This window comes from Adiantum capillus-veneris, chromosome 19, assembly GCF_014529385.1.
Source record: "Adiantum capillus-veneris isolate H3 chromosome 19, ASM1452938v2, whole genome shotgun sequence".
In the NCBI taxonomy this organism is placed as follows: Eukaryota; Viridiplantae; Streptophyta; class Polypodiopsida; order Polypodiales; family Pteridaceae; genus Adiantum; species Adiantum capillus-veneris.
In genome coordinates, this window is record NC_140949.1 from 141,419,427 (window position 1) to 141,435,330 (window position 15,904).

General features: G+C 43.3%; 1 protein-coding gene and 1 pseudogene across 1 annotated transcript; both read right to left on the reverse strand.

Annotated features, from left to right (window-relative positions):
* Window positions 1-3,582: 3,582 nt before the first annotated feature.
* On the reverse strand, window positions 3,583-3,921 carry LOC147434983 (uncharacterized; annotated as a pseudogene).
* A 111-nt stretch (window positions 3,922-4,032) lies between these two features.
* LOC147434984 (uncharacterized) lies at window positions 4,033-4,700 on the reverse strand. Its single transcript, XM_086490082.1, has 2 exons — window positions 4,659-4,700; window positions 4,033-4,623 (listed from the first exon to the last, which is right to left on the reverse strand). Exons 1-2 carry the CDS (start codon window positions 4,698-4,700, stop codon window positions 4,033-4,035), a joined length of 633 nt encoding a protein of 210 aa, XP_086346208.1.
* Between the last annotated feature and the right edge of the window lie 11,204 nt (window positions 4,701-15,904).

Genomic DNA, 15,904 nt, shown 5'->3' on the forward strand with positions numbered 1-15,904 from the left:
GGGGGACTGAGGCTTGAGCCTGAGTGTGGGCTTGGGCTTGGGTGTGGGGGATATTCCCGTCCTACCTTCATTCTTTTTAATTATTATTATTATTATTATTTTGATAAGGTCGTCGCGGCCACGCTCTGCACGCGAGCACACACACCTAACCTACCTACTTACAACTAATACAGCTACTGCTACACACTAACACACTACTACAGTAACTCATTAGCTAACAGAACTACTTACTGTACTTTACACAAAACTAACATTATGGATCTATTACCTCATAGAGAAAACATCTTATGAACAGAAAAAGCACAATACCTTTCAATACCTTATTAACAGAATAATACACAACAGCAAAACAAACTCCTTCTCAACACACACACCTTCCTTCTCTACCTTTCCTACATTTCAAAATGCACTACAAAGTAGCATAGAGTGCTACTCGAGCTTAGCGTAAGGCATTTCCCCGGCAGCGGCGCCAAAAATGTGCACGTCTATTGCACGTGTCAATGCAAGGGACTTGCTGATACACTGTGTGCGAGCCACAAATGGATCCAAGCACACAACTAGATTAATCTAGCAAGCTCAAGAGAGCAAGGGTGTGTCACTCACCACCCTACTCTTGCCTTCGTGGAGGATTCTTCGCCGCGAAGAAGAAGGAGCCAATGCTGCGCCGTGCTCAACCGTTTCACCGTCGTTGTGCCACCGTCACAATGCTCGATCACTCTCTCTCTCTCTCTCTCTCTCTCTCTCACACACACACACACACACACACACACACACACACACACACACACACACACACACACACACACACATACACACACACACAAGGAGATGAAGAAGAAGATGGAGATGGAGCAAGAGCACTCTTCAATTGCACAAATCAAAGAATAAGTGTTTTCTAGGTTTAGGTGACTTTTATATGAGCTCGCCCCATTCACACTTGGGCGCCCATACTCAGCCAACTAACCCTTGATTGTTCCTGTTAGAGTGTGCCTCTCATTGACGATCACTCTTACCCTTTTCCTATTGGACCGACAAGCCCGTACCATGACTACTAGAAGTGGACGCCAGTGGTTAACAATGGTGGCAGGCTGAAGAAGTATCATGAACCTCTCACCAAATAAATGTTGAAGAAGGTTCATGAAGACAAGGAACGGAGGCAAAAAGCTCAAGCAATACAAATACAAGGAAAGGAGGAAGCTAGGTTGCATATTTTAAAGCGTAAAGAAAGACAGATTAATGCTCAAATTTAGCAATTGGAAACAATGTCTCCTCCTCTTGAAGCAGCTCAAATTGAGCACAATTTTCTTGGAGGTATGGATATATGCATTAATGTCCATATTTCCAATGGAATGATAAAAAGGAAATAGTGAATATTGGAGCACGCATTAATGCCATGCGGTATTCTGCACACCTCAAAATATCTAGCTCCTTGATATAACTAATGAAGATTGAGCTCAGGGCAGCCCATAGAGGAACAATGGTTAGTTTGGGACAAGTCAATGTCTCAATCAACATCTATGATAACCATTTCCCACATTAATTCCACATCATGGCAAACACAGATCTCAATGAAGAAATCATCTTGGGAGTTTCATGGATGCGCACTTACAAAGCAGTTCCAAACTGGCAAGATGATACTCTGGAGTACAACCTCAAGGGAACATCATATGTTATACCCTTGGTATAAAAAATTTAAATTTGGAATGCACAATCTCAGTCTGAACAGTTCAAGTCCAAAGATCCAAAGCCAGCCATCCAGTCGCAACAATCTACAAGCATCCATGGAAAATAGATCAAGCAACTTTGGGTCAAAAGTCTATCATGGAAACCAAACAACAACAATTATGGTTACAAAAAACCGTACTTTCCAATCAACTTTTTGAATCAGCCAAACCAAGCTTCCAAGGAGCCAGAATTACTTCAAACAAGCCTAAATGGTGGAGAAAATCCAATAACCAACTCAATGCTTCATTGAGTTCACCAAAGACCAAATGGACTCCCAAGTTCTTATCGAGAAGACCACAACAACCAAATAATTATCATGGCAATGGAGACCAAAACAATCAAACTGCCGAACATCTCTGCAATCTCAAAGAAATTATTCAAGTTAGTACCCAAAGCCAAGCTAAGACCAATCAACAACACACCAATTGTACTCACTAAACCAACCATCAAACAACGGGCAATTTGTCTTCAATGACTTTTGTTAGGAAAATGAAATTTAGATGAAACTTCGACATCAAAAAACATTGAACAATCCGTTCAGTACCCACCTCTTGCATAACATAGTGATACCCAGTGCACCTCTTTCATAAGCATGATAGGCCCACATCTCACGGCCTTGCATAGAACATTGTTCGTGCCCATGCACATTGCACAAACCTTCGTCCGAGATGACTCAAAATGGGAAGGGGGGGAGTAACCATAGTTGAAGCAGCATATTGCAAGATCTTGAGTTGCAAGATGAGGAAAAACCATGTGTATATTGTATAAAGTGTTTTGTTGCTTTAACTTTTTCATTTTAATTGCCTTTTAGTAAACTTTTGCTCTTATCAAGCATTATAGTGAGCCATATGGACAAATTTTGACGAGAGAGATGCCTAGAGTGAGAGTATGTACATATGAGTGTGTGGAATAATTTTGCAAAATTTTTAAACAATTAATAACATTTCTTCATTAATTTTCTTTCCTTTTTGACCAAATAATAATGATAAAAATTTTATAAACAGAGTCAAGAAATTTGGATTCAACTTCTAAAAGAAAATGCCAAATCTACAAACCAAGAGTTGGAGCATGACAAATATGGGAAGATTTGGCACTGGTCAAAATCTGGGCCAACTTGCAACATACCCTAATTGTAAAATCCAAGGCATTTAATGACGAGGTGTCCACTTGATGAGCCGTCAAAGCCGCAGGTGGTATAACATGAGAAATGTGGGCAAGTAAGGTAAGTATGCACATAGATTCTTGGGTAATCTAGGCATATATAGGTAAATATGCCAAGTTAGATCTCATTTGCAGCTAGACACTTTCACACACACACACACACACACACACACACACACACACAGTTTGTTGACCTAGAGTTCCCTGTTGTCTGCTGTATTATTGCCTTTAACTCTCCCATTTAAACATCATTCTACTCTGACAAACAATCTAACAAACACTCTGACATTCACACAATTCCGTCGTGGCTACAAACTTCAATACAGACTTGCAGACATACTCTGAAAAGACTTGTTGCTTCCATTACGCATTCGAAATACTACACTGATGAGAATGCAGAAAGAAAGAAGACAACAATGTTGACAAAAGATTCTGCACTTTCTTGATACTGCAGGAATCCACCATTACATCTTCTTCATCATCGTGAAAAACTGCCTATTGCCGAACACACCTTGAAATAAATAAACATCCCTACGCTTAAGATCCCAAAAGACACACCCCATATTAAGGTTCATTACATAGTCACTTTTAAAGTCAAAATCCTAATCCATCGAGGTGTAGCCTTAACACTTGGCAGAGCCCGGTGGCTTGAGCCATAGGCTGCTGACCTCGGACCCATGATCCCTTGATCCATGTTCAGCCACTTTGATTTTCTGCATCTAGTCCCTGCTTCTGCTCCACTTCAACAATTGCATCCTCTACCACAGGTAACTGTACTGCCAGCGGTTCAGCATCCACCTCAACCACAAGAAGTGAACCTTCTGCAACTGTCTCCATGCTACTCTCATGTAGTTCCTATGCAGCTTGTGCTCCCTTTTGAATACTAGTCTGCTGCTCCATCAGCTGCTTGCAGATTGATTCCAATTGCATTTCCAATTCAGCATTCCGCTCATGCAACGTGACATTCTCCTCACGGATCTTATGCTCTCGAGCAGCTTCAAACCACGACTTGTACCTATCAATTGGCTTCGCCATGTGTTCTTGAAAAATCCCTGCTACTTGGTGCCACAAATCCTTGGTGTAATTAAACACTTCTTTCTTCAAAACATCCACATCTGCATCAGAGATCAACACACCTGTGACACCCTAGCCATCCAAAGTGGCCCTCTCCAGATCCACCAATGGAGTTAACCTATTCATCAAGAAATTGTTATCTGCAATAAGATGTGCAATCTTATCCTCCACTTCATGAAACTGCTTCTCTGTGACCTCCTTAAGCCCATCTGCCCATATCTGAAACTCTTGTGCAGTTCCTGCCATCTCAGAAATCCGATTACACATATTTGCACTGACCTGAGCTAGCTCCTCCTGTAATAATGTCTTCTCCTTCAATACTACATCCACCCGGCTCTGCAACTGACCAACTTCACACTCCAAGCTATCAATGCATTGCCCCTCAGCCTTTTGCATCTTGAGGGTGAGGATCATAGCCTCCTGATTGCAGATAAACCAATTCAAGTCCGACAAACTCTGAACATCATCTTGAACTGAGAACACCCCATCCAACTTAACACTTGCAGGTTTAGCAAAAGAGGTTGTTTTAATGGCCTGTGTCATCGAGGTCTGTTCCCCTGAACCCTTGCGAACCTTCTGCGGAAACAGATTTATGGTACGGCTCTTGGTGTCGAGTTTTTGCAATCCTGTCCTAGAAGGGAAAAGAGTGACCTTCCCTGATGACTGCACCTTTTCATCTGCGCCAGCTACTGACTTACTTCCTTGGCCCAATGCATATTTAAGCCTGTCCCACTAGGCATATCCCAATCCAACTTCCGACGCTTTGCATCACCCAAGCTCTGCACATCTGGACTCTTAACAAAGCTCGGTGGTGTGGATGTGAGAGGCACCTGCAGCACATAGGAGAAAATTTCCTGCAAGTAAGGAGCTACCTTGGAAACAGACGGTGATCTCCTTTTTTCCCTTGGCTCTGAAAGCTACAGCTTGTCAAAAATGAAGGATGCCCAATCCACCTTTTGCCCTCGTTCTGCATGATGAATTGGATTAAATGCCTCTTTGGACATATAGGCGGTTTTTGCCAACAAACAAACCCTATCCAAATACCAAAATAAGTGAGTACTGTGGAGTTTGCCACAATTTCGCACCATATAATAAGCCCTACTGCCTTCTGGCTGCCCAAATTTGAACCTCATCACCGCATCTATCACTTTCTTTGGCTTGTGCAAAGGATTGTGAGCAACCTTCAAAACCTCTGCCACCAACTTTGGGGAAACGTCCTTTCCCTCCATGATATAGCCAGCATTTTCCCTAAGGTGGCAAAGCTGCGACTCTGCAAACTCATTCTGTTTAGCATTGTCAGAGTGTTAAGTAAAGAAATTATGGTCTTGGGCAAATTTTTGATGCCAAAAAGTGTTGATGAGCTTACAGTCTATCAATAGAAGCCAAACTTGCTTGAAAAGTGGGAAAAACTTTCCAGGGAGACTAGAGGGTTCAAACAAACTCCAACTGGGGTAAAGTCAACAGACAGCTGGGATTTGGGTACTTCTTCAACTCCAGTTCATTAGATGGGAAAAATGTCAAACATATTGATCACCACCAGAGATCAAGATGCCAACCAAAACCAGATACGACAAAGTCGGACCCAATTGGGACATAACTTTGGAAAATTGAAAATATTTTCACCAGTGTGCTAGGATATGCTATTGAAATAGGTACCCCAATTTTCACCCAAAAAGGATGTTAAACATGGATTGCAATCCATGACCCCCTGTGAGCTTTCTAGACCAAAGTTATGCCATCAGTTCCCAAATGTTAAGAATAGCCTAGCCCTAAAGTTTCAAGCCATTTGAACTTCAGAACCCTAGCCAAAATGCTTAATTTCTCCAAGTCTAAGAAAATTTCCAAAAGGTGGCATAAATCCTCAAGCAGTGATCCATATTCAAACATATTTGAATTGTAGCATCCCCAAAGCATGCTTTATCAAATGGTGTCATCAGAATTCCTAGATGTGTTCCAACATGGATCGTGATCCATGTCCCGCTAAGCCAAATCTAACATGTAACCATATGACCTAGTGCATCTAGATGTTCTAGAGGCATAGGTGAAGATTGGTCAAGTTTGGACTTGTTTTGGTCAAGTTATGCGCATTTTCCGTTTTATGGTCAAGTTTGTGTTTTTCTTTTTTTCAACTTTTTTGACAATTTTTTGCCCAAATTTAGGAGATAATTGAGTGATTTTTTGATGCCAAAATGCCTCATATAAGACCTAGAAAGCAGTGGGAAGCTCCCCCTACCAAGTGGTGGAGATCTCCTCCAAAGAGAAAGCTCACATCTCAAAGGATGAGCTTGCCAAAATACCGACCAACATCTTCATTGGAAGGTTCCTAGCGGCCGATGGTACCAAATCCAAGACAACCATGTTCCCCAAAGAGCTATGGACTTTTCATCAACAAAGAAAACTCATCAAGGGATCTAGATGCTTGCAGATGGATACATTCTTTAGACTCCCTCCATGGGGCATTGATTTCTAGAGAGCTCACAAGCTAATGAGCTATATCTAGTACAATGGCGAGGATACATTGAATGACAAGGATGGGGAGACAATAAAAGTTAGAATCACCATTGACCTCATCAATTAAGCCCTCCACCTTCCTCCTGGAAACCATAACATGCTACTCAAGACGAAAACAAGGATTTTGTCAAGTTCACATGCAAAGACTTGGTCAACTCATAGATGGAGTTGCCATTGTGGCTAATTTCACAGCACCTAAAAGTACAAAAGCCACCAAGATACACAAGCCCAACCTGCACATTGCAATTGTAATGGAAATGGGGCTTGCTGTGAACAAAAGGTTGTCCACAACGACTTAGGCAATTATATTCTAGAAAATATTGTTGAAGCCAATCTCAAGAGTAGCAAGAGAAAAAAGACCTACATGAATGTGGGGCCATTTTTCACAAGAATAGCTTACCAAGCCCTAGGAATGATTGATCAACTATCAATGCAGCCGATTCCCAGCTTGATCTTTTGCACAAATCTACACATGCGGTCCGAGCGATAGGAGGTCCCTCATTCACACCGAGCACAAGAATGATAAGAGGCCAAAGCTCCAAAAGGGAAGTACCTAATAATGAAGCCACCAAATCAGATATCCAATTGATTAGAGGGATAAATCCCAAAAACATGGATACGCCATGTAAGTTCCAAGCAACAGTAGATGAGGACAAGTACAACAAGGAAGATATTACGGTACCTCTTGTGCGAGTCAAGTGCACAACCAAAGAATAGATCCCTGTAACATAGAAACAGAGGTCAATGGAGGAAGCACAGTAGTTGAGGGAAGAAATATGTAAGAAGATTGAGGAGGAAAAGAAGAAGGTGGATCCTGAGGGTGCTGATGCAGATGATGAGGATGCAAAAGATTTGGACAAGCCCTTTGTTAACCCTCACGGCACACGGACACCCTCTGATCTATAAACGTTGTATTATTTAGAGTCAGGTACCGGCCTTGTCGGACCAATAGGAAAAGGGTAAGAGTGATCGCCAATGAGAGGCGCACTTTAACTTGGACATTCAAGGGATTAGTTGGTTAAGCATGGGCGCCCAAGTGTGAATGGGGTGAGCTCCTATAAAAGCCAACTAAACCTAATTTTTACTCATTCTCTCATTTGTGCAATTGAAGAGTGCTCTTGCTCCATCTTCATCTTCTTCTTCTTCACCTCCTTGTGTGTGTGTGTGAGAGAGAGAGAGAGAGAGAGGGAGAGTGTGTGTGCGATCGAGCATTACGAAGGCACGACGGCGGCGAAGCGGTTGAGCGCGGCACGACTGCAGCTTCTTCTTCATCGCGGCGAGGAATCCACCACGAAGGCGAGCGTAGAGCGGTGAGTGACACACCCTTTGTTTCCTTGAGCTTGCTAGTTTAGGCTTGTTGTGTGCTTGGAGCCGTTTGTGGCTCGCACACGGTGTATTGGCAAGTCCCTTGCTTCGACAGTGCGGCAAGGAGCGCACATTTTTGGCGCCGCTGCCGGGGATATGCCCTACACTAAGCTCGGTTAGCACTTTACGCTTCCTTGTGGTGCAATTTCTATCATAGGAAAGGCAGGGAAGGAGTGTGTGGAGATTTCTGTTTTTTGCGTTTTCTGCATTTGCTGTCAAGTTTCAATTTCTGCTATTGTCTGCGTTTTTTCAATTTCTGCAATTTCTGCATTTTCAAGTTCGGCGTTTTCAATTTCTGCAATTTTCTGCGTTTTCAATTTCTGCAATTTTCTGCATTTCTGCGTTTTTTCAATTTTCTGCATTTTTAAGTTCGGCGTTTTCAATTTCTGCAATTTTCTGCGTTTCTGCGTTTTTTCAATTTTTTGCGTTTCTGCATTTTCAATTTCTGCTATTTCTGCATTTCTGCGAGCGGCCGGTTAAATTTTTTGAAAATAAAAAACGTGACTCTTAAAACGGACGGGTTGGTTTGTATAAAAGGTAGATCGGGATCATTTTCCCAAGCCCAAGCCCAAGCCCAAGCCTCAGTCCTCAGTCTTATGATATATACTAGACTCACTCTTATATATATACCCTACTCCCTCAAGAGAGAATGAGAGCATGTGGGACAAGTCCTCCACTCTCCTCCTTTCTCTTCCCACTTGCACCCTTAGACTTTCTAGTTTGGGCCTAGTTCCCTACTGGAAATTGACAGTTTTAGGGATTCCGAGGGCATAGAGTGACCAAACGGAGGGCTGTAAAGCACGGCCCGACCCTCTGACCGATACGCTCGTTTCGAGCTATCACACGGCCCATTCCACGACACTCTCTAAAAAATCTAGCAAAAAAACAAACAAAGAAACACGCTAAAAACTAGTCACAAGGCCTCCTAGAGCAGCTTTTTGACACCTTAGGGTAACAGAAGCACATGCACTTACGCTCTGGGCGGGTGCTAGAACACGAGCATATTGAGGGTGCCTCTGTTCATACGGACACCCATTACCTATCCACGATAAGCTCTAGACCCTCAGCGGGGACACAAGGTAGCACCACCCAAGACCCTAAAATAGCCGCTAGTGATTCCTCCTCCGACTCAGAAATCATGGAAGCATACCCTACCCAAAACACAGAGAGAAGGCCATGCACCTCCCAAAGCTCCACAGCCTAGTACTAGTATGTTTAGCCGTTTCATGGAAACATTAGGTAGAGCTACTCGCTCGGAACCTGATGCAAATGAAGCATACGAAGGGGGTGGGGAAGTGGACTCTCCTTTCACATCGCACGTGGGCCCCACACCCCCAAAGAGTGTCCATGTGGATATCCTACCAACTTCTTATCAAGAAGGCCCTGTTGAGCTTCCTCCTTCAGAAGTTCCCTCTAGAGTACCGTTGGTGACAAGTAAAACCACGAGGAGCAACATTGCTTCTACCTCACAAGAAACCGTTAACACGTCGACTCTAGAAGGATTGTTCATTAATGATCACTGGACATACGACCTCCACACTGAGGTGTTGACGGATCTACACTCTGGCCACGCCTACCATGTAGGATGGATAGAGATTGTACAATCCACCTCTAGTGCCACGAGCATCGAAGATCAACAGAAAATGATCTGTAATGTTATCCATGGCATTATTCAATCAGAAATGCAAAACCGAGGGGTAAATATACTCTCAACTGGCCCCATGAGATTTCTGGATACGAGCAAGGCTCAACAGCCTACTCTATCACAAATGGAGACTCCTCTAATGAGCCCCATGGACCCATCTTACGTCATTTCACCTGGGGTCTCTATGCAATCTGAGCCTCCGAGCGAAAACTTTAGCTTCCCTAACTTGGCTCAACCCTCTATCAAGGAAAACACAGTGCTCACTCCAGGGATAAGCCTGATAGAGAATGTACCGATGACATCTACGGTTAGCGCAGTGCCACTACCTAGTGTCGTAGTACCTAATATGGGGCCTCGACCATATGTGCCTCTAGCCCCTTATGCACACATGGCCCCCACACCTCCAATTGTACCACTTGCTTATGCTCCTCGAGTGCCGCTCCCTAGCTCTTATCCGAGTGGACCTATGCCCGGTTATGTTCCATATCCTGCATCATCCACACATATGCCAAGACCGGTACCCGTTCCTCTCCCACATATGATTCCAAGAGTACCTCCACCGGCCCTACCTCCTCACATAGGTGACTTGGCAGCGTTTGCTCAAACCATAGGTCGATCTATCGCGGAAAATATGCGTCACGCATCTGATAGAGAGCCTAGAAGTAAGGCAGTGCAAATTGCCAAACTCACGCAAAAATTCAATGGGGACGAAGATGCTAGGAAACACATTGAAGTGTTTGAACAAGTATGTGATTCCTTAGGGGAACGCAACGAACTACATAAGTGCAATGCCTTAAGCTTGACATTAAGTGGGAAGGCTGGAGATTGGTATAGGACCCTAAGGGTGGACGAGAAAACAATCTACCCTACCCTTCGAAGGTTGTTTCTAAAGGAGTACATACGAGAAGGTGTGCTTTGGGGTGTAGCATCTCAGCTACAGAAGGCCGAACGTAAGGAAGGAGAGTCAGTAAAGGACTTCATTAGTCGTCTAAAGCACTTAAACTCTCGTTGCCCTGTAAATGAGCGCTTCAACAATAACCAATTGCTTGATCGATTCATTCGAGGGTTGAGGAATGAAGGAATCTATAATGGACTAGTGATTAGAGGTATCACAACCTGGGAAGATGTCACTGCCAATGCAATCCAATTAGAGGACAACTTGATGATAGCAGGCATGAGGGTGTCTACTGACACGAGATCCACTAGCTCACAAGCCATTGAGTATGAACCCATGACTGCAAAGCCCATTGCCAATGAGCCAAAGGTATTTGAGACATTCTTGACAGACCTCACCAAGGCAATCCAAGAGTCTCTTAAGGATAATCGACCCCCTCAAAATAGTCACATGTATCCAAGAAGGGAGCAACAATGGTGTTCCATTTGCTTAGGTCCACATAGCACTAGTGAGTGCCCTACGTTTAGAGTAAAATTTAATGGAACTTGCAACGCATGTGGTAGGTATGGTCACCAAGCTAAGGATTGTTTAATGATCAAACGTATGATGGCAAATAGACCACCTGTAGCCTGGACGGATGCGCCTCGAGCTCCTGTATTGATGCCTGCTCCACCTGTTGAGCAACTACCGCAACACATGGTCCCTAGATCTCAAAATGTTGTACAAGCTACACCGCTACCACCTCCTATGCTAGGACCGCAGCCCCCGCATCCAAGAGTCGCCCCTATGAACCAAGTGGGTTGCGAGCCATCAAATGCTTATCCAGATGGCTGTGAGGAGGAAATAGACACTAGTATTGCCTACGGACTTGATACATTGGAAGAGTGTCCTATATACTACATGGAAGATTGTTGGGGCAAGTCAAGCCGGTTTATCAAGCTGCTGCTCTCGCATCCAGAGGTCAAAATATCAACACCCAGGCTAGGAGGCCACCTCTTCAATGCTACGAGTGTGGTGGACCACATCGAGCAGCGGAGTGCCCTATTAGGCTGGAAAAGAATGCTGCACAGATGCAAATGAATCAAGGGAGCACGTCTGCAATGCCAATACTCACATGTAATCGTTGTGGCATAGATCACTTGATTGCCCAATGCCCCTATAACCCAAATGCGCCTAAAATCACACCCCTAAATTTGGTCGAAATTGCTAGTGTGACATCGCCAATACCACCCGTCGCACCCGCTTATGCGATTACACGGTCCATGCTTCAAGGGCCAGGCCATATCTTCGAAGAGAGAGATACCATTTCAGTTATCCAAGCAAAGAAAAAGAAGACACGAAGGAAGAAGTCGCAGAATACGGAAAATTCAAAGCCAAGTTCCAAAACAAACATAGGAACAGGAGATGACCCCGTGTATATGAATGACCTCGAGGATGATTCAGATTCAGTCGAGACAATGGAGACTAGAACCAATACCACAAAGAGAAAGACCGACAAAGAAAACCGTAACATGGAACCAAATGAAAACCGAATAAGAGAAAACCATAAAGAGCCTCTGAAAACACCACAAGTGTTTCCAAATCCAATCCAAGACCCCCAAGATAAACCGCAGGGGCAAAAAGGGAAGAATCGTAAAAAGAAGATTGGGACGTACCCAAACCCAGTAGACGAGATTGAGCAGGTGAAACATCTAAGAGGTTTAGTGGAGGAGACTCAAAGGAAACTAGAACCAGAACCCATGCATGTCAAAATTCATGACACAGTGTTTCCCACGCAAGTTCATCCACCCCACATGAACCATAGACCGTTAGCCATATCTAGTATCATCCAAGAAGGGAGTGAGGACGGGACATCAGAAAGTGAGCATACACCTTTCTTGTTGGAAAGGATGTTTAACGAAGGAATACCTGATCCCATTGAGGAATATGAGATTCCATCCTCACCAGTTCCTAGTCAAGGACCTACACCCTGCAAAACGCCAATGAATGTTGCCAAACTAGTGGACTTCATGTCTTCTGAGGTCCGAACCACGATCATAGCAAAGCTGTATGGAGATCCTGAGTTATTCCTTGCACTTCGAGCATTCCTTAACGGAGAGCTACGAACGGGATTACCACAGTTTGCGCAACCAAATAGGCCTGACTCGATTATGATTGATGAGGAAAATCATGTGCAATCACTTGACTTAGATGGACACGAGTCTGTGATCGAGGTACCCATTAACGAATTAGGGCAGTATTTTGAAGGCGACGAGTCTAATGCGACCCTACCCATCACTACCAAGGGATTAACTATAAAGGGAATTCTTGATGGTGGTGCGGGAGTTAGCATCGTTACAAAAGATTGTTGGGAATCCATGGGAAAACCCCGCCTCAGTGTTACTAACATTGTGGTAAAATGGCAAATGGTACCATAGCCAAACCTATGGGGATGCTCAAGGATCTTAAGATCAAAGTTCTAGGACACAAGGTACGACATACGTTCATTGTAATGGATTTCTCTAAACACCTTATGTCATATGAAATGATTTTAGGACGACCATTCATGAGGGAAGCACAAATGGTTCACGATTGGTCTAAAAATCATGTCTATTTGCAATTCCAAGACTCTGTCCTTAGAGTGGATTTGGTGACTGGTAAGGTACACCCCTTAGGGAGTAAAACCATTATTGATCATCGCTCTGACACCACAGTTCACTCGGCCCCACTACAATATTGTTACACTTGTAAGAAGGATACAGACATTGGCCAAGATTCTCCTTATATGGATATCCTACCTGGGATGACTGAGTCGGACAATGTGGATTGGGTCCACCTAGCATCAACCATAGACACTTGGGGAAATAGGGGGACGACCTGGGTAACACCTGAGGGGGATGAAATGCCTATACCCTTAAATATGCTACAAGCAATGCATATCGCTTCTGACAAGACTCATCCTAATGTAACGAAGAAAACATACAAGTGGGTCCCTAAAGCTTCTTTAGTGACCATAGCTAGCGCTAAAAAACAGAAGCCTTGTAAGAAACGTACCACTCGCTCCAAGAAAAGTAAGAAAATGTTGCGATGGATCCCTAAACGACTATTGGAATCCCAAGGCTACTATCAAGGAAATGATCAAATCTGGGTGCCAAAACGTAGATTGTGCTCTTACCTAACACCTGACCCAAGTGAGCCCAACCCCGTAGCTCCAAAACGAATCAATGATCGTGGAAAGAAAAAAATCACAGAATGCTACACACCCGCTCCCGAGCTAGTTTGGGTACCAAAGAAAGAACGATTTGTTCCACCTAGCTCAGGAAGGGGGGAGTCCCATGAAGCTTCTAGCTCCTCATGTAATACATCCATAGAGGTAAAAGCTTCTACACAGCCTCCATCTATAGTAGTGGACCTCCATGAAGCTACAAAAGAATCCACACCTCCCAGTGTTCAAGAATCACCTGATGAACCACTTCAAGTTCGATCCTGGGAGAGTACCTTACCACCCTTGCAACTTGACGAGGCACCTAGGGTAATAGAAAACTACTGGCAAAAATCCTCACCTATTACCAACTGGAACAATTGGTTTCAAAGGGTGACAAGCTCATTTCAAACGGTATGATCTACCCAAGGAAGGGGGGAGTGTTTGTGGACATCCATTATTCATTTGCTTCCCTCTCAACCTTTCTCCCTGACCTCTCAATCACCAATCTTAGGGAATGTACATATAAAGCTTTATACTCACAAAAAAATAAAAATAAAGAGCAAGAGCAATTAGCAAACGAGTATGCACATTAAAGTCAAAACATTGACTCAGACCTACACATGTCACATCTGGTACAGTGAAACAGAAACCTATGCCATAAAACACCTTTGATCCTCATCACTTGAGTGATGGAGGGTAGGTAAGATTAGTACGATAGTAGTGTTTCTGTTTTAGAGTTGAGTGATTAGCAAAGTTCTCTTTTCCCACTGATGTTCTTCCTAGAGGTATTGTTTGTATTTCATAGTGTGTACAGGAGCGTGTTGCTATTGATAGGATTTGGACCTTCATGGAACCTTTCTCTCGTTCACACTTCAAATCAAGCGCGACCATCGACACAAACAGGTGTTTCTTGTCCATTAGCATTGCCCTTATCTTTTTTGCATCCATGCTTGTCTGCTTTGATTGTGATTGGTAGCATAATATTCAGCGCATTGGCTTAGTATCAAACATTTAATTCAATGTAATGTTTTGTCATAGTCACTTGTCTAGGTTTAAAAATCAAGCAGTCCGACTAAGCTAGTTTGACCAAGCTAGGTATTAGAAATCTTCTCTTAATACCATGGGGAATGCCTTCCTAATAAGCAATGGTTACTTAGGTTCTTAATCCGATTTAGGCAGCATTGTATGAAATGTACTAGGGCTTTCTAGTGGGCTTAACCCTAGTGACCTTTAGCTTAAGTATTATAAAGGGAGTTTACTAATGTGATGAGCCTGGGGAGGGTAACAGTGTTATATGACCCCCCAAAGTTACAAAATTAAAATGCTGAAAATGAACAAACAAAAAATCAAAGTGCCACAATGTAAAATTTTAAGCTGGAAGAGAAATCCCTGCTTAAATTGGTACTTCACTCACATGTATTGCCTATGGTAGTAGAGCCCTAGAGGTTCCCAGTGTGGGCGCTTTTCCTTGAAAAGCAAAAAACCCAAGGCATACAAAATAAGCACACACATCATAATTGAATCAATGTGAAAAGACTTTGGGGGGTCAACGAAAAAGTAATCAGTCAGGCGATGATTTCATGAGAAATTCCTTTTATAGTAGCTTAACTACAAAGTCTTCTAGATATAGCCTCTAGTCAGCCCTCGAACATGAATACTTGGCTCTCGCGATTAAACAACTTAATTGACCACAGAAAATTAAGAAGCTTACCCATGGTATTAATATTCGATCTCTAGTGCCTTTCGGCCGTCAAATTAGCGACCCCAGACTTGTTTAATTTTTTACCTTTACATCTGTTTATGCATTTGATTACATTGCAATTTAATGTTCATTGCTAACAAATTGTTTGAAATTTATTTTACCAATCAATGTGTCTACCTAAAACTGCATATGCTTTTTAAGAGAATGCAATTACTGTGCCAATGTTGTTTGATTTTGCAGTGACTGAAGAAGGCTAAGGACATTCATCTCAAATACTCTTCCACCTCGACGAACCAGCTTCAACTCAATAGCTTCCGAGGACGGAATCTACATCAGGAAGGGGGGCATGTTAACCCTCACGGCACACGGACACCCTATGATCTATAAACGTTGTATTATTTAGAGTCAGGTACCGGGCTTGTCGGACCAATAGGAAAAGGGTAAGAGTGATCGCCAATGAGAGGCGCACTTTAACTTGGACATTCAAGGGATTAGTTGGTTAAGCATGGGCGCCCAAGTGTGAATGGGGTGAGCTCCTATAAAAGCCAACTAAACCTAATTTTTACTCATTCTCTCATTTGTGCAATTGAAGAGTGCTCTTGCTCCATCTTCATCTTCTTCTTCTTCACCTCCTTGTGTGTG